The 17,073-nt window shown below is 46.2% G+C and overlaps 1 protein-coding gene across 1 annotated transcript in view; it reads right to left on the bottom strand.

The window, feature by feature from the left end:
* Positions 1 to 17,073, bottom strand: part of patj (PATJ crumbs cell polarity complex component) — a 77,357-nt gene that overhangs the window by 4,256 nt on the left and 56,028 nt on the right. Inside the window, 13 exon segments of the mRNA XM_020609059.1 lie at positions 398 to 520; positions 1,198 to 1,235; positions 1,394 to 1,571; positions 1,832 to 1,918; positions 2,873 to 3,020; positions 3,710 to 3,903; positions 4,757 to 4,840; positions 5,603 to 5,709; positions 6,433 to 6,511; positions 7,243 to 7,308; positions 8,063 to 8,146; positions 8,846 to 8,938; positions 9,786 to 9,861. Of these exon segments, the coding sequence (XP_020464715.1) occupies positions 398 to 520; positions 1,198 to 1,235; positions 1,394 to 1,571; positions 1,832 to 1,918; positions 2,873 to 3,020; positions 3,710 to 3,903; positions 4,757 to 4,840; positions 5,603 to 5,709; positions 6,433 to 6,511; positions 7,243 to 7,308; positions 8,063 to 8,146; positions 8,846 to 8,938; positions 9,786 to 9,861 (1,357 nt within the window).

The raw sequence follows: 17,073 nt of genomic DNA, 5'->3' as shown, positions 1-17,073 counted from the left end.
AAGGAGGAATGGCAGAGGATCCCCAAATGCAGGTGTGAAAACTTGTTGCATCATTCCCAAAAGGACTCATGGCTTCTAGAAGGGTGCTTCTACTAAATACTGAGCAAAGGGTCTGAATACTTATGACCATGTGATATTTCAGTTTTTCTTTTTTAATAAATCTGCAAAAATGTCAAAAATTCTGTGTTTTTCTGTCAATATGGGGTGCTGTGTGTACATTAATGAGGAAAAAAATGAACTTAAATGATTTTAGCATATGGCTGCAATATAACAAAGAGTGAAACATTTAAGGGGGTCTGAATACTTTCCATACCCACTGTATAGCATTAGTACTTTTACTGCAGTAAGGATCCGAGAACTTCCACCACTGAACCTAGCACCACGTCTCTCAGTTTACCTTCAGCTGGTGCGTCTTGGCGGCGACTCCACTGGCCTGAATCATGGCAATGAAGATGGGGATGTCACCCAGCGGGCTGCCATTACCGCCGGCTATACTCACCCCGAGGGAGTCCCTGACACCCTGAGCGGGGAGGACAGAGAAACAGTGATGGAAAACAATGACTTCCTGTGTGCTTCAGAATAAGAGCCTCTTCTTTACATGCACTGAGTGCAGCTGAGCTTTCTCACAGTGTTTAAGGCCGTCATCAGGAACATGATCAGCTCATATTTGTTAGATACTCCAGGTTCTCTTAATTACTGAACTACAGTCAGAACAGGTGACAGTAGAAATACATTGCTGCTGCCAACAGCTTTCTTTGCTCTTTAGTGTGAAATTGTGACAGACTGTGGTGTCAGCCTGCAGAGGTTCAGCTTTCAACTTGTCACTTATTTAACTTTACTATGCAGCATAACACATGAAACTGTGTGTAAATGTGCAAAGGAAATGAGACAGAAGTGAATTTTTAAACACAGATCTAACAAGTCTGAACTCAAAAAAAACAAACCAATAAATCTGCTGCTTCACTTTCAGCTCACTGCCAGTTTTCTGTGTACAGTTATACATTGTCCACTCTCTCTCACCAGCACTGTCTCCAGGTGTCTGCCAGCCCTCTAACAATGATACATACTGATGCAGAAGCTCCAGTTCTGTAGTTTCATGTGCAAGTGATTTTTTTTCTCAACATATCAGGCTCTGAACTACAGGGTAAAAACAGCTTGCTAACATGAGATGTGTGTATTTGTGTGTGAGGACTTTACCCTGGTGAGCTCCACTGTACGGACGCCTGCATCCACCCCTGCGCGCAAACACACACACACACACACAGGAAACAGTCAAAGCAACCTTTAGCCACAAACTGACTGACTGATCATTTCATCTGGTCTCATTATCAACATCAGTTGTTATGCCACTAATGTCTTTGATGTCATGTTGACCCCACCTCCTGGTCTCTACCTGTGCTAATGGCAGAGCAGGAAGTGATGTCACTGGTGGACTTCATGTTGTTGTTGTGGGGCGGGGGCCCAGCAGAAGTCGGGGTCAGGAGGTTGGCGGTGGGGGGGTCAGGTGAGGTCAGGGTCTGTGTGAGGGGCGGCGCCATGACAACGCTGCTGTTCCCACTGACATGACTCATCTGAGAGAAACACAGTAAAACAGTCCACAGAAATGTCACATTGCTTTATTTACAAGCACTTTTCATTTTCATGTATTTCTACACACTCTGCCTGCGTGAGTTTACAAGACACCAGCCAAACAGAAGCAGCCAGATCCTGCCTCCCTTTTCATTTACAATATCACTATTAAACAAACAACATCCTGTCTTTCCTCCAGGCTTCAGACACAACGTTTGCCAAATTAAAGATGCCAAATACACAACCATAGCAACACACACACCTGGCTTCCCTGTGAGCTGTGTCTGGATGAGATCCAGGATGCAGCTTTGAATCGGCCGAGCTCCAGCAGGACCGTCCCCCGCACGCACTGTAGGACACACACAGGAGATGTGTACAGATGGTGACAGGTGAAACCACATCCTGCTGCCTGAGTGGAGTCAGTTAAGTTAAAGTGTCTTCACATGTTCCAGTGTGTGAGCCGCCGTGTTGCAGCAGGGTTCAGGTCACACAGCAGCAGGCAACGAGCTCGTTGGATGGTGGAGGTGATTTTGAATGAAACAAGCAACACAGAACATTTCACAGATGACATGTTATTTTAAGACTGGTTTCACTGTTTTGCTCATTTTGTTATTTACTATTAAAATAATCTGTCAAATAAATAAATAGTAAATATGGAAACAAAAATATTTCAACACAAATTTCATTAGTATTTGTTGTAATTAATATCTTTTATGATCTCAGTTTATACTATCATTATAATGATGCCATGGCAGCCATTTTACACTGCGACAAAGAATAAATGTAGAATCTATGAGTCTTAAATATTATATTATCACCGTCACTATAAAGATAAATTGTTTTGATGTAACCAAGTGTCCTGTGTCATAAATACTTCTGTAGCTAAACCAAAAAGCTGGAAAATCAGTTGTAATCTCAGAGTTCTGATGATTCGAGTGGTGGACAGACCTGCTGCCTTCATGTACGCACGTGCATGAGGAGGGTTCCCTGTACCAACATGGCGGCTCACTACTGCGCTATGTGGGTCAGTCCGCTCCCTACAGTGAGCAGCTGCTTTAGGAAATGAACAAGCTCTGTTTCAGTGGACCTATACATTTGTGTTTTTTAAATTTACATCTTCAATAGGAACCAACGAGCTTGAAGCTGAGGTCACAGTCAGGAAGTGTTAAATGATAAAGGCTGGAGTCCTTCTGTCTCACAGTTTGATATAAATGACATGCACTTTTAAGTTGCAACTAAGGTTTTGTTACTGCTGCAGCTCTGAGCCAACATGTGTGTGTGTGTGTCTGAGAGAGAGTGATACCTTCAGTATGGCAGCCACAGTTTCCTGGGAGGCGTGTCTCGTGTCGTCTCCATTGACCGACAGGATCTGATCTCCCTGCATTAGACGACCGTCGAGCTCAGCAACGCCCCCTCGAACCACCTCAGAGATGAACACGCCACTGCCACTCCTGGCGCGCGCACACACACACACACACACACACACACACAGGGTTGCAGCAGTGAAAGTTACATTTACATTTACTCATATCCTGTACTGTATATTACCCGAGTATTTCCATGTCCTGTTACTTCATACTGTGACTTTACTCCATGTCAGAGACCAACCGTGTACTTTTTACTGCACTACATGTACCTGATAACTTCACTTCCTTTCCAGAATCAGATGAATCAAACCAAACCCAGTAGAACCATCAGACTCTATTGATCCCGGTGGGAAATCCACCAGCTACCCAGCAGAATGTAAAGTACTTCACAGTATAACTATATAGGTAGTTACCATCAGCTCCACCTTTACCAGCTGCAGCATTAAAGCGATGGACACAGTAATGCATCAGTCACTATGATCCAGTATCAGAGACATTACTGGGACACAGGCCATTCCGCAGGATGAGTACTGGTACTGCTGGTACTTCAAGTAGATTTGGATGCAAATACTTTTGTACTTAAGTAAAGTTTTGAATGAGTATTTTGAACAGTCTATTTTATACTGTATATAAAATTATGTTGTGGGGCTAAAACTATTTGTTTTTTCCTCAATAAAAGATCAGTGTTTTTTCCACCGCTGTGGTGTTGTATTATATTTATTCAACGCAAAGTTTTGTGCAGGTGTATCTGTGTGTCAGTTTTTAAGGCAGACCTCTTCCCGACAATGCTGAGTCCCAGCCCTCTGCCACTCTTCTTCTGCAGTTCCACCTTAAACACATCCAGGTTCTCCTCGTCTCTGTACTGAGCCTCATCCCTTAGCACCATCAGACGCACCTTCGCCGGCGTCTGTCGCAGGGCGGCGATCGCCTCCTCGTGGGAGGCCCCGCGCAGATCGACACCATTCACCTGGGCACACAGACACACACAGTATCAACGGCAGCAGAGGTGAGTGTATTGTCAGTGTCTGTCCAGCAGGGGGAGACACTCTCCACATGTATCAGTCTGTCAGGAGTCATCCATTTATTTCACTAACATCATTGTTGTACTTCGGTTTTTAGAAGGTTTCATGTTTTCTGACTGATTATCTTTTGTTGGGTGTGTTTGTTTTCTGTGTGTTTAGAGGCACAATTACACTTAAGCTTTCATTATGCTGAATGCTTTGTTTTTGAAAAGCGTTTCATAAATTAAGTTTATTACAATATTAGTTATGCTTCTGTTAAAAGACAGTCACCATCAGGTGTTAGTGACTCTTCAGCGGTGAAGGCAGCTGTCGAGCTCCAGCTTTATTTGTGTTACATGCTGCTTAGAGTTTGTTTTGAATGATTATATTCTGATTTGTCTGCCTAATGCTCCTGCTCTGTGCTGGACTGGGGCTGTGATGTTACATCTGTGTATTATCCATATCTGGGTGTGTGTGCTATGTGCATGAATAAAGCTAAGTCACAGTCAGACTAACACTTCAGCTGAGCCGACAACATCAGCGACACATTGACAACCTACATACAGCTAGTAAACAGCAACAACAGTTATTCTCTCTGCTGCCGTTACATGTCCGCTTACTGCAGTAAGCGGACATGTAACAGCACTAGTCACAGTAGTAATACTAGTAAGAAAGTAGTAATATTGAGGGTAATGTCAATATCGAGGTGAAGTTACCTATTATGAGGAGGACTTCATGTCAGCCATGTCAGAAACAGCAGAACACATTTAATAATGCAAATGAAAACACAGTAGTACCATCAGTACTACATACAAGTACCTCCAGTATCTGGTCTCCTGCCCACAGTCGTCTGTCTCTAGCTGCGGCTCCTTCTTCATAAACCTCATGGATGATGATGGCGTCCTGGTGGAGAGACATAGAGCAACAGTGATACAGAGAGGGAGAGAGAGCTGAGTGCAGGTGTTTCAGCTGCTGCATCATTCATCAGCAGAAACAGAGCTGCTGATGAAGCGCTCACTCTCTGCAGTACCACAGATCTGTACTACAGTACTACAGGTCAGTTCAAATACTGCAGCGCTGCCTTTTACATTGTTTACATATAGAATCTTGTCCAAAACAAGTGGGACAGGGATCTATATGATCAACACACAGAGACAAAAATAAGGCTATGGCCTGGCTGAGTTTCAAAGGACTGAAAAAACACAGCCTTCTCCATTCATTTGAGTACTGAGGATTCACTGCTATTCACTGTCGAATCTGGGCCGCAGTTAACATGCCATGATGACACGCAATGAAGTTCAGTGAGTACCGAATTTTAAATGTTGGTTTCATCCATCAATGCTGACACACTGGCCACGTTAACAAACCAAAGGACAGCGGAAACTCACAGGTTGGAAACATGAACAAAGCCACTCTCATGGACTCGTCCCAACATTTTACATGCCTTAAACAATCCCCCCTGTAACCCCTCCCCCCGACCAATGCGGCCCCGTGCCTTAAAACACAGCAGGGAGTTGCGTTCTTGCTGGAACAATATGAATGTACCATAAGAGAAGCTGTTTGACATCTAAATGTAACAGAACATAAAATCAAGGTAAAAACTAAACAACAGAAAACACACTAAAAACGTGTGTGTGTGTGTGTGTGTGTGTGTGTGCGTGCTACCAGCTGGGTGTCTCTTCCTCCCACTATACTGAGGCCCAGTCCTGATCGACCTTTACAGATCTCCAGCACCGTCTCCTGACCAGGAACCACCGCGCAGCAGGTTGGGTCTGAGGGGGACCAGGAGGAGGGAGATTAGTTTGCTGCCTGTCTCGTAAATAGAAGTTACACACAAAGCGGTCAGTTTATTCGGAACACTGATGCCCCAGTGTAGAAACGTCCACATATGTGGCGTTGCAGCAGCATTTGACTGCACACGCAACAATGTTTACCACATGGCACTCGTGCACTAGCACGAGCCCGCACGTCATTTTAACCATTCCTTCACCTCTTTGGATCTTAACAGTGTTGATATCGGCAGTTTATGCATGATGTGTCAGGTCTGCTACATCACATACTGTAGGTGTCAAAATATACACTCAGTGGTCAGCGAACTACAGCACAGCTTTTGGGGAAGCTCACCTTTCCATGGTCAGACTACATGACAGATACAACATTTATAAAGCACGTGATTGAGTTTTTTTTAAATCACTATTCCTGTTGATAATAATAACAACAACAACAGGAAAACAGATTATGAGCAACTGGCAGTGTGCGTATTCCAGCAACGCTGAGGCACGAAGAGCAGCGAAGAGAGAGGCCATTTCACTCTGTGCACACTACTGTGTGAATATGTGCACCTTTGTGTTCATGAGTGTCATGGTTCATACAACATTACCTATTTTATTTCTGCTTAACAAATGACTCACAGAGGTGTTTCTAATATTTAGCCCACTGCACTGATATCACAGACTCAGCTGGCTAGTTCTCCTGAATTCATGCACGGTTTGTACCTCTGGTAGCGCTCTGCAGGTTGGGGCTGATCGGAGGAGGAGATGCTGCTGCTGTCTGTTTGCTGTGTGACCTGCAGGACTGGACACAGACACAGACCAGATCAGAGTGACTGATCAGCTCAGTGACAGATCAAACCCAACAGAAGGAACAGAACAGGAGGAGGATAAAACCTGTTTTAGACTAAATCAGCTGAAACAGCAGGAACTCTGGTTTTCTGTCATGTCAAGTGTGCCAGACTTGTGTTGGCATGGTTGTGGTGGCAAAGCTATATTCATGCATCGCAGAGTGCATTTATGTCCCGTCTGTTTTCATCAGACAGCTCCAACACACTGCAGTGTGAGGAGCCAGCAGAGCAGAGTGACCAGAGACCAGCGACTCTTCCCTCAGACCGTGCACAGTGACGCTGTTCTCAGCCTGTGGGGGCCGGTTGGTGGAAACAGACGGCATGCCACGTTCCCTGAGGAGGAAACCTGCCCCCCAGTGCAGCGGTGTGGCTCACTGGGGGCGTTTAATAGCTGGTGGACAACAGTGGAGGTCTACGGCACAGAGTGATGAGCTGGACCAGGGTCTGGACTCACATGACGGTGAGGACACCACACTCACTGGTGCTGCTGGTCTCAGGACGGGGTTGGTGGGAAATCACAACAACACAGAAAATCACCAACTACGTCCTTTCATTAAAAACAAAAAGGAAGTCTGGCAGCGAGAAAGCTGAGGTAACACACCTGACAATTTCACACAAACTGTGTCCCTGACTGTGAATTCAGAGTATTTGTCTAAGGCTGCAGATGCAGTGATTGTGCTGTTACCTGCTGCTCCAGCGAGGCCCCTGGATCCTGCAGCTCATTGTCTGGGGACTCCGCACCTTTCAGCCTCTGCAGGACACACACACACATACACAGAGCAGAATGAGTCAACAAGAAAAGGTCACATCCTGATTCAATCAGAAGAAGCAGATTTCTGTGATATGTGGAACTACACACTGAGGGTGAAGTCTGTTTACTCCCCTAGCTCTGCAGGAACACAGGGAAGTATTTAAGAACTTACTGATGTTTTCTACAGCTACATTTCTATGATCATAAATAAAATGATGGCACACAATGCCCTGTTTACATCACAACCCAAGGCAGGAGTAAAACATGCACATTTCAGCATCACAGTAAACCTCTCCACAGAAACGTCTGCAGCAGTGTTTGTTTGCTACTGAGACGTGAATTAACTCAAAGCATCTCCAGATTAAACTGGTGTTGGTTTTTGTCTCATGATGAAAATGTATATTAGTTTTAACAAGTATGTTTTGTGTAGACCTGTGCGGTCAAAATAATCATACAGTAATTCAACAATCTCGTACCATGTGTTAACTCCACGTTTCGACTTTCTGCTCCCACACTACAATGTGGAACCGGCACTGAACTTGAGCTCCAACTGACCTGGCCGAAATTCAGCCCGGTGACTCAACTTAGCCAGAGTGACTCTGCCTGGTTTCACTAAGTAACCTCGAGGGTTCCCCGAGTCTTCACTCAGACGTGAACTGATTACAGACTCCTGACAAAGCCAGCAGGTACGAGTGTATTAACTAACAGAGTCTGTGTAAGTGTGTGACTGGGGGCAGTGTGTGGAGCTCTGTACCCTTTTGAAGGGGTCGTCCTCCATCAGACTCTTGGGGGCGCCATTGCTGGTTTGGTTCTGCTCTGCTTCATTGCTGGTCTCATCCTGTTCAACAGGCCACAGATCAGTTCACACTGTTACTCTACTGTTACCCACAGACCGTGTACACAGTGAACGCAGAAAGGTGCCAGTCACCCTTTGGTTTGTGTTAGAACCACTTGGAAGCCCCGAGTTACTGCTTGCACTCGGCACCATCGTTTCCTCCTGGAGCCAGGACCTTCTAAATAAGGAGGTCAGCATGTGACCTTTGTCACACCATCTTGGACTGAGCGCTAGCTCACTGCAAACACTGGCCACACTTCCATCCTCTTCTCTGCTGAACTACCACTGTTATGTCCTGCTGCTGAGTGATTTCAGCTACCTGCTAAATGTTCAGCCACACAGTTGTGTATAGTAACAATACAGTCAACTTCACCTGATGTTGAAAACACGAACAATGTCACCTGTGCAGCAGAGAGACAATGAGCTTGCTAATTAGCAGGCTAGCTGAAGACCAGGTAATGCAAATGTATTGTAATGCCAAAGTTTGCTAACAGGCCTGGTCTGATAATGAACTAAGGCAGTGACAGCCTCTCTAAGGGTCTTATTAGTGTCAGTCTGCCTGTGGACCAGCATCCAGCAGCTGTCAGTGGCGTCGACCTGTAGGATGCTTCTGCAGTCGTGTAGTTCCCGCCTGCTATTACCACTTAATCCTATTAAGGTCAATTATCCAACACTGGGTGTTTCTAGTAGATTCAGACTGACCGGTGCATCTGATGACGGGTGGAGCGTCAGACTGTCAGGCGGGCGGGGTGCGTCTGTCGGGCTGGGGACAGCAGTAGGAGCTGGAGAGACACACTAGAACACACACTTTAAATGCTTAATTTGAATCCATTAAACACAACGTGCACATGATCTTGTAGACAAATGTTAAAATGCTGAGATTTGCCAGTTGGGCTCACAACCCTGAACCTAACCCTGCAGGTTTTTGTACTGCATTTACAAGTTTATCAAATCTAAAATCTTTATTTTTTGTCTGTTTCTTCTTGGTGTTGTACTCTATTGTGTAAGTGGTGACCAAAAGTCACAGCTGCCAGATCAACGTTGTGAAGTAAAAAGAGCAATATTTCTGTCTGAAATCCAGTGAAGCAGAAGCAGCACAAAATGGAAACAATCAAGGAAAGCACGACTACCTCAGAACTGTACTTGAATAACAGTTACTTTGACCACAGGTTAAAGTTTGGACCAGGCATTTTGGTTTGTGATCCATTATGGAACAGCAGGCCTGGGGCGCCCTGACATGTGTCAGGCATCTACTGTACCAGGTAAGACTATTCAATTAATGGTCACACAGGCAGACGAGCAGAGCGAGGACACTCCCAGGAAGAAGAAGCTAGTTCACCACTGTCTGCTAAACCAGCTCCACCTGCAGCGGCTCCAACAGGGAACACTGCTGAAGCTTTGACAACTCAGGATCAATAATCTGATCACGTCAAACAGTCACAGAAACTGAAGTATCAGCAGTATAAAAACCCCAGTGCATCACTGATGATTGCTGCTGTTACTTCAGCAGGCATTTCACTTGTAAAAAGGTATCTGTACCCTGCTGTACTGATACTTTTACTTAAGCATCAATCATATAACAATAATGACCCCTGGTCGCGTGTCTGTGGGTGTATATCTGTGTTAAAGTGTGTCACATTACCTCAGGGTTGAGGAGGGGGGGAGCAGGGGGAGACGGGAAGGGAGGCACAGCCATTTGGTTTATGGCATCTTCATTTCTATGGAGAGAGGCACAGAGAGAGATCAGGTCCAAGCTCTGGCTACAAAAAAACCCAAAGATTATCGTCTCTTCGGTGACGAGCTGATGTCGAGGCAGAAGGCCGCCCACCAAGAGCTGGGCTCTGTCGGGGGTTCCACCTGTTAAAGGGGGTTTTCCCCACTTTCTTTCTCTATAAGACTCTAAGGTCTAAGCAGAAGCATAACAAATATAAGGTGGTGACCGATTCATTCCTTTCAAAGGTGCTTAGTGGCATATATGAAGCAAATCTTCACACTTCCAGATTCCAGTCATAAAAATGACCTGGGTGGGTTAGGGTTGCATGCTGCATGCTTCTGCAGCTGTGGGCCCATAGAGCGCGCTCACTAGTGCTGGGCCACCTGACTTCCTGTTGGCTCCCCCCACACACAAACAGGATCACTCTACACTTTCCAAAAGATCCTGGCCCCATCCTGATCATAGAGTCATTCTGCAGGTTTGTGATGTTCAGAGAAATGTCGGCTGTATCCATCTACTGCTCCTTTTCCAGTGATTCCCTACGGGACAAATGATTTCTGGGCCAGTGTGCGTCATGTGATGAATGTGGAAGATGCAGTTCAGCTTAAAACATTACTGTAAGATGGTCAAAATTATTTATGGCAATACACAGGAGCACCATTTGTTGTAAAGTGCACATTTAATTCAGTCAAATGATTAAATGCCAGATATAATGACAGGCCCTTCCTGCTCTTTACTGATACAAGGCTCATGGCTGGCACTCCAGCCCCTCGGCCACCAAGGCAGCCAGAAGTCACTGTCTTTATGTGTATTAAAGTAAATGAATACAACAGGAGAATATAACGGCCTCTTACTTCCTCCTCTCCTCACACCCCCCCGGCTCCTCCCCAGCAGATGGTGACTCACTAAAAGCTCCTGATGGGCACATTGCTGTAATTTAAACTCACATTAACAAACATTAGTTGTTCGGGTGGAAACTGCTTCATGGGCCCGGCTGGGAGGGGACTGTGGGAAAAATTAAACGGATCCTATCAGCGTTTCAACAGCTACAACGACAGGCCTGCTGGGTAACGGTGCAGAAAACGACTAAACCAACAACATGTCTCCAGTGTGCCGACGGACATGACGGAGGAGGTGATGGTGAGCTGATGCCTGGAGGTGGATACCGGGGACGACGACTACATGACAGCATATGACAGGACTCCACCATCGGGGCACTTCAATCCCACCATTGAGCCGTCTGTGGTTCCCTGAGGAAGTTAAGTCTGTCTGTGTCTGATGAAGGTAGGGTGTTCCTGGTTTTCTGCAGCTTTGTATCCGTCAGTTGTGCGTTTAATGCCAGCGCACATTGTTCAGGGTCATTGAATATATCAAGGGAAATGTGAGATGTGATTGTGAAACACTGCTGATGCAGAACAGACAGTTGAACCAAAACGGTGATTTCTGTGTCCGCTTGTTCACTGTCAGAGTTCACTGGGGAAAAACCCTGACGAATCAGCAGCACCTCAACAAAAAGAGGATGATAATGGCAGAAACATCTTCCAGGAAAATGTCTTGTGTGTGCTGTGACCAGGAAGGAGATGATGGCTGAAACCATGCACTGAACTTCATCAGAGAGAATTATGATCAGCTCCTCTCCATCACAGGGCTCCATGATTACTACCATTATGTTATTCTGTCAAAAGACTCCATCTGGAGTCTCAGCCTGATTGAACCTCTTCCACAAAAGCAGCAGTGATTAGATGATGATTTCCTTAAGTTTAAATCACATCTGTTATAAAACAGGCACTGAAGGGCTAAATTAAAGACAGAAAAAGAAGAAAAATGAGACGCTGACAGAAACTGCCTTCGAGTCTCAGGTCTACTGTGAAGAGTGTCAAAATAAAAGTGTCCAACTCTGTGGGTCACCAGCAAAATGCGTAGCAGCAGGAGGGGTTGTTTATCTCTTTGGCTTCCCTCTGTCTGCTGTTGTAAACAGCTTTAAACTCCCTGCTGCTCCACTCCAATGTGTCCCTTTGTCAACACCAGCATGAGAGGAATTCAGACCGTGTTGTAGAAAGTGGGCCTGATACAGGTCTGGACTGTCAGTGTTGCTCCTTTAACTAGGACCTAAATAACCGTCCTTAAAAGGGAAGTGACAGAACTTGTATTGTCAGAGAACCAAACATCTGATTCCTCTGTCTTGGATGTAGATCTCAGCGGTCTGACGTGCACATAGTTTGTTACATTAGGGGACGAGATGAGTGAAACACAAGCTAAACGAACAAGGAGAGCAGCAGTGACTCAGTGAGAAACCAACCACCAGGAGGTGGAAACGTCCACTTTTAGTCCCCAGCGTGGGTCAAACTCCAAAAACAGTAGATCCTACATTTCCCATAATGCATGTATATCTAATTCAACATGTTTAACAGTAAAATACCGTAAGATAACTATCTTTCTGGTCAGAAACCAGGAGCCATGACACAGCTGTGTTCACAGGCTGCCAACGGTGCCTTGCCTTTTAAATGGACCAAGCTGAATCAAACATCTGTGAAATGAAAACATTTCCACATTTGCCCTCCAGTCTGTCTCATCTCAGCCCTCCCTCCTCTTCCTCCCAGTCAGTGTCCAACCAGTTAGAGGCCTGTTCCCAGTGACTCATAGCTGTGTTTTTGTGCCCTTGGTTAAGGTCAACAGGAAGCGGGATTTCCCCTGAGGCCCATTACAGCAGCTTTGTGTTCTGTCTTGCTGATGGATCTGAAACCTCCTTTCACCTCTGAAGCCTTAATAATTCTCTGTGTAATGGCGATTTCAGATTCGACCTTCTCACTGCCTGGTCAGACATCTTACCATGGGCTCCTGTGCGTGGCTGGTTGATGGTGGAGCGATGCTTCCTCCACTTGTGGATAAAGGCCCCGTGGTGCTTACAGGGACACTTGGGAGCTGAGGAGTCAGCAGGTGACCTTGGCTCCCTTCCTCCCATCCACAGACGTTTGCTGAGCTCGGTAACCAATGTCGCATTCACAGATGGTTCAACCTTTTAAGAGAGTGCATGTACTAACAGCCGCGTGCACTAACTCTAATGAATCACATGGCTCCAAAGCTATGGCCTGCTAAGGCCCTCCTAAAGCTGCCACTGTTGTCAGATGTCAGAACTGACTGTGGAATCGTCATTTGATGGCTTTGCAAACCAACACAATTCCAGTTTCTCCTAAATATGAATAACATGTGTGGGGGACACACGACCACCCGACCAGGCCAGCACAACAACAGTTAACCATTTGTGTGTGTGTGTGTGTGTGTGTGTGTGTGTGTGTGCTCGCTCCGAGGCTCCTGCCCTCTCAACATCCCATTGCTCACTGCTTTATCCAGAGACAAATCATTCAGCAGCCTGTGGACACAGGTTTAATGAGATTTTGTCACCTGGCTGAAAGCGGCAGGAGCCAACACTGAGAGCACGAGCTGCAGAAATCTGACACAGCCGCATCAGACACCACCTGAACAAGTCACATGGTTAGTGACAGGAAACACACCTGATCTGGGCCACCCGCTGAGTGCCCAGGGCCTTAGAGGGGCAGCTGCTGAAACACAGCAGTGATCTCTGCATGAAACATGGAGACACCCTGGACAGAGCTCCACGCACAGCCCAAAGTCATGATTTATTCAATGTCATCATTTATTGAATTCACCAACTTAAATAAAAAGGACAGTAATAATTTATTTACTCAATTTCATAATTACATCAGTGTTTCTGGGAAATGACACCTACAGAACAAGCTAATTTGACACCCTGCACATAAACACGTTAGAATGATGAAGATGTGACACAGGGACTCCTGTTATGTACCTGGCTCTGCGTTTGTGCTCGTGAGGGACGCCTGCTGTAGCATCACATGTGAAACGAGCTAAAGGCAACTGGGACCAGTTATATTAACGTATGGTTCATAAACCATTGAGGCTCCCATCCATGTCTCTGCACTGAGGACACTTCAGTATCTGCAGTCATTTAGAAGCTGAGCACAATAAACCGTTTTCATTATTAGTCCGACACATTGCCTCAGTGCTTTGATCAGTCCCACGGCTGCAGTAACACAACCACTACAAACATTACTGCCTTCAAGCGGAAACAGCTGACACCTGCCTGAGACACCAGGAAAACAACCAGAGGAAATGACCGTTTACTTTTACTGATGGTGCTGGACTCAACCCGATCCCGGCTGCTTTGTTTCCACTGGTTTCACTGTGGAAACTGAACCTGTGCACATCAGCAGCAGCAGCCTGTTTGCTGCACAAGAAGCACTGGGATTAATAAGGCTACAGGAAGGTCACAGTCACCTCAGGTTAAAATCGTTCATGAAGCTGCTGCTGCCCTGTCACTGTGACATCACAGATGTTTAGAGCAACACGTGGTTTGGTCAGAGTGTGGAAGAGGACGTTTCAAACCTCAAATGTGAGAGTTGTTAACGCTGTGATGTTGAAGGATGTTTTTAATAAACACAGCAGCTTCTAATGCGCACATACAGCAAAGACAAATGGCAGTAATAAAATCAGGAACATAAACTTGAGAAACAATAAATAATAACAATGGTGACATGAGAACCAGGCATGTCCCGCCCTGTGTGCAGGTCTGTGACACAGCAGCGTGCCGATGGCGAAACACGGCTCCGAGCTGAGGTCACTCTACTGCTAACAGATGCTGGTGAGTGCACGGCTCGGCACATGGCTGTGATGCTGTGGGCCTCCGTCTTGACACGTGGACACAGCAGCCCACAGTCGCAATGCTGGAGACCGACACACTAATACATGTCATGTGTCAGACTGAGGATGTGTGTAAAGACGCAGCTTTAGAGGCTGTGGGCTCCAGCACACACACGCCCACACACACCGGTGTTGTCCAACAGCTCCACAGCCGTTCAGACCTGAAGCGTTCGTCCTCTGCACTTCGGGAAAAGCTGCTGCTTATTATTCACACATTATCAATTAGGCAATGATTCATTTTAGGGAAATCATTTAAGGCAGTTTTCACATTTCTTTCATTCATTTTTGTTTAACTACAGTCAGTTCAAAGTCAGCTTAGCCCCGGGAGAGGCACCAGCCATCCACCAAGGTCCAAACTTAGCAGGTTCAGTTTGAATGTTTCCAAACGGGACAAACTGTCCCAGTCCAGTGTGGTGATACACCAGTGTGTGAAGTGATGGAGCTGCACTGGGAGTGTTTATTCACGTTTATTAACTGAGAACTTTAGTCTCATTTGCCCAGCTGAAACAGAAATATGACGACCAGCTTCTAAGAAATAAATAAACCCGTATGGGACACATGAAGATCTGTTCTTAGGGCGGCGTGAAGAAGACCTGCAGCTGAAACTGGAAAATAAATAAGATCCTCGTTTATACTGAACTCCTGTGATATCCACTCATATGCACATTCTGCTTCGGACACAGCATCAATCTGACGGTCGCTCTCATGCCTGAGTAAACATCCACCTTTATGGAGGTGTCACAGTGCAGGGTGTCTGAAGCCATGAGGGACATGAACGTACACAATCTGCTGTGTCTGAACCACAACATGCTTCACTTTACCAGGACTGAAGTCAGGGCATGTGGAGCCCTGTCCCGCTGGTTTGTGACATCATGGTTGCATCCTCGTTACATGCCAGGACAAAAGGGGATTTTACGGAGCTCTGCAGATACAAATGAGGAGAACTGTCTTCCCCTCCAAGTCGGACATCTGACAGACAAAGTTGAACCTGGCCTGATGTGGGAAGCTGTGGTCTCAATGACACCTCGGTAAAATACACTACCCCAATCACATCAAAGCTGCAAATCAATCCCTGAGGCGAAAGCTCATTTGTGCAGCTGAGGAGGAGGAGGGGGGGGAAGAGGAGGAGGCTGGGAGGGTTTAGATCCCCATCCTCCGCTCTTTGAAAGTGAAGGACTGACTCCTCCTGGTGCCTTTCATCAGCTCCAAATTCAGCAGTGTCTGACACACAGAGCTTTGTGACCGTCTGACACTGAACACTTAGTCTCAGCTGCTGTGATTCTTCCACCACATCAGACAGCAGGATTTCATTTGGACTCTGAGCCAAGGACCAGAGCCACTACTCATATAAAGCATTAACACACAACTACAAATACAGTTTGTTTACATGCAGTAAACATCCTGCAGGCAAGGCCTTTGACAGCATAAAACAGAAATGAAATCTCTGCCTGTTTGAAGGGCAGTTTAATTTTAAAAACAAAAACGTCTCACAGCTCTACAGATGGTTCTACTTTGCGGTCTCCACCTCTGTTGTAAAGATTTGGGGAGACGAGGATTGTGCAAAAAGCTCCGCTGCCTGAGCTTCCAACAGATTCTGACATGAGAAATTTCCACCCTACGTCCTGAGGCTGACTAACAGTGAGCACAGAGATGCCTCTGCCTTTAACTGTGGACGTGGCTGGACAACATGCTGCAAGAACTGGTTTATTTAAGACATACTGAGGCCTTAACTAACCAGCAGACGTCTGGCAGCGCCTGTAGATGTGCAAAGAGCAGTGTCAAGTAAATCCATTTACACCGATCCATTTTCACGAGGCTGAAATGGTGCAGACAAAACGCGGCGTCATTGAGGACACTACTGCTGTCTGTCCCTGAAGTGCTGATGAGGAGGGCGTTAAGGTTCCGGGAGAGGAGTGCTGATGTTTTTCTAAGCAGGTAGAGGCGGGAGGTGCCAAGGGAGCGATGTGCTCAGGGAGAGAAGACGTGAAATGCTTCTCAAACAGAAACTCCCAGTTATTATGCTGCTATCACCAAAACTCCCTGAGCCGCAAGAGCTGGCCGGCAGAAGACGAGTCAAGGAGGCTCGAGCTTTTTCTTCTTCACTGATTTCACTTCATCTGCCAGAAGCTTCCTTTCCTCTAAGTACAACACAGGCCCCAGAGTGTGACACGGTGGTGATGGAGGGAAAAGCGTGTTTACAGCCCTGAAGGCGTCTCATTCAGCCAGCAGACAGAAGCTCCATCCCCTCTGTGACTCCTCTGCTTTTATTTTCACCGACTCTCTGGATCTGATTAAATGTGTCTGAAACTGAAAGTGGGTCACTGCAGCAGCAGAGAGCGTGGTGTAGACAAAACAGACCGAGTCAGAGAGCACTGGAAACAGTGAAACAGCTGGAACCACACCTTCTGCTGCAGCAGCTGGACGCCTCCTGCAGGAAGGCCCCCACCGCCACCAACAAGGTCAAATATGCAATACAGGG

Source organism: Monopterus albus, unplaced genomic scaffold (genome assembly GCF_001952655.1).
Source record: "Monopterus albus unplaced genomic scaffold, M_albus_1.0 scaffold98.1, whole genome shotgun sequence".
Taxonomy (NCBI): domain Eukaryota; kingdom Metazoa; phylum Chordata; class Actinopteri; order Synbranchiformes; family Synbranchidae; genus Monopterus; species Monopterus albus.
The sequence above is the reverse complement of the archived record's forward strand: the minus strand, read 5'-3'. Positions and strand labels throughout refer to the sequence as shown.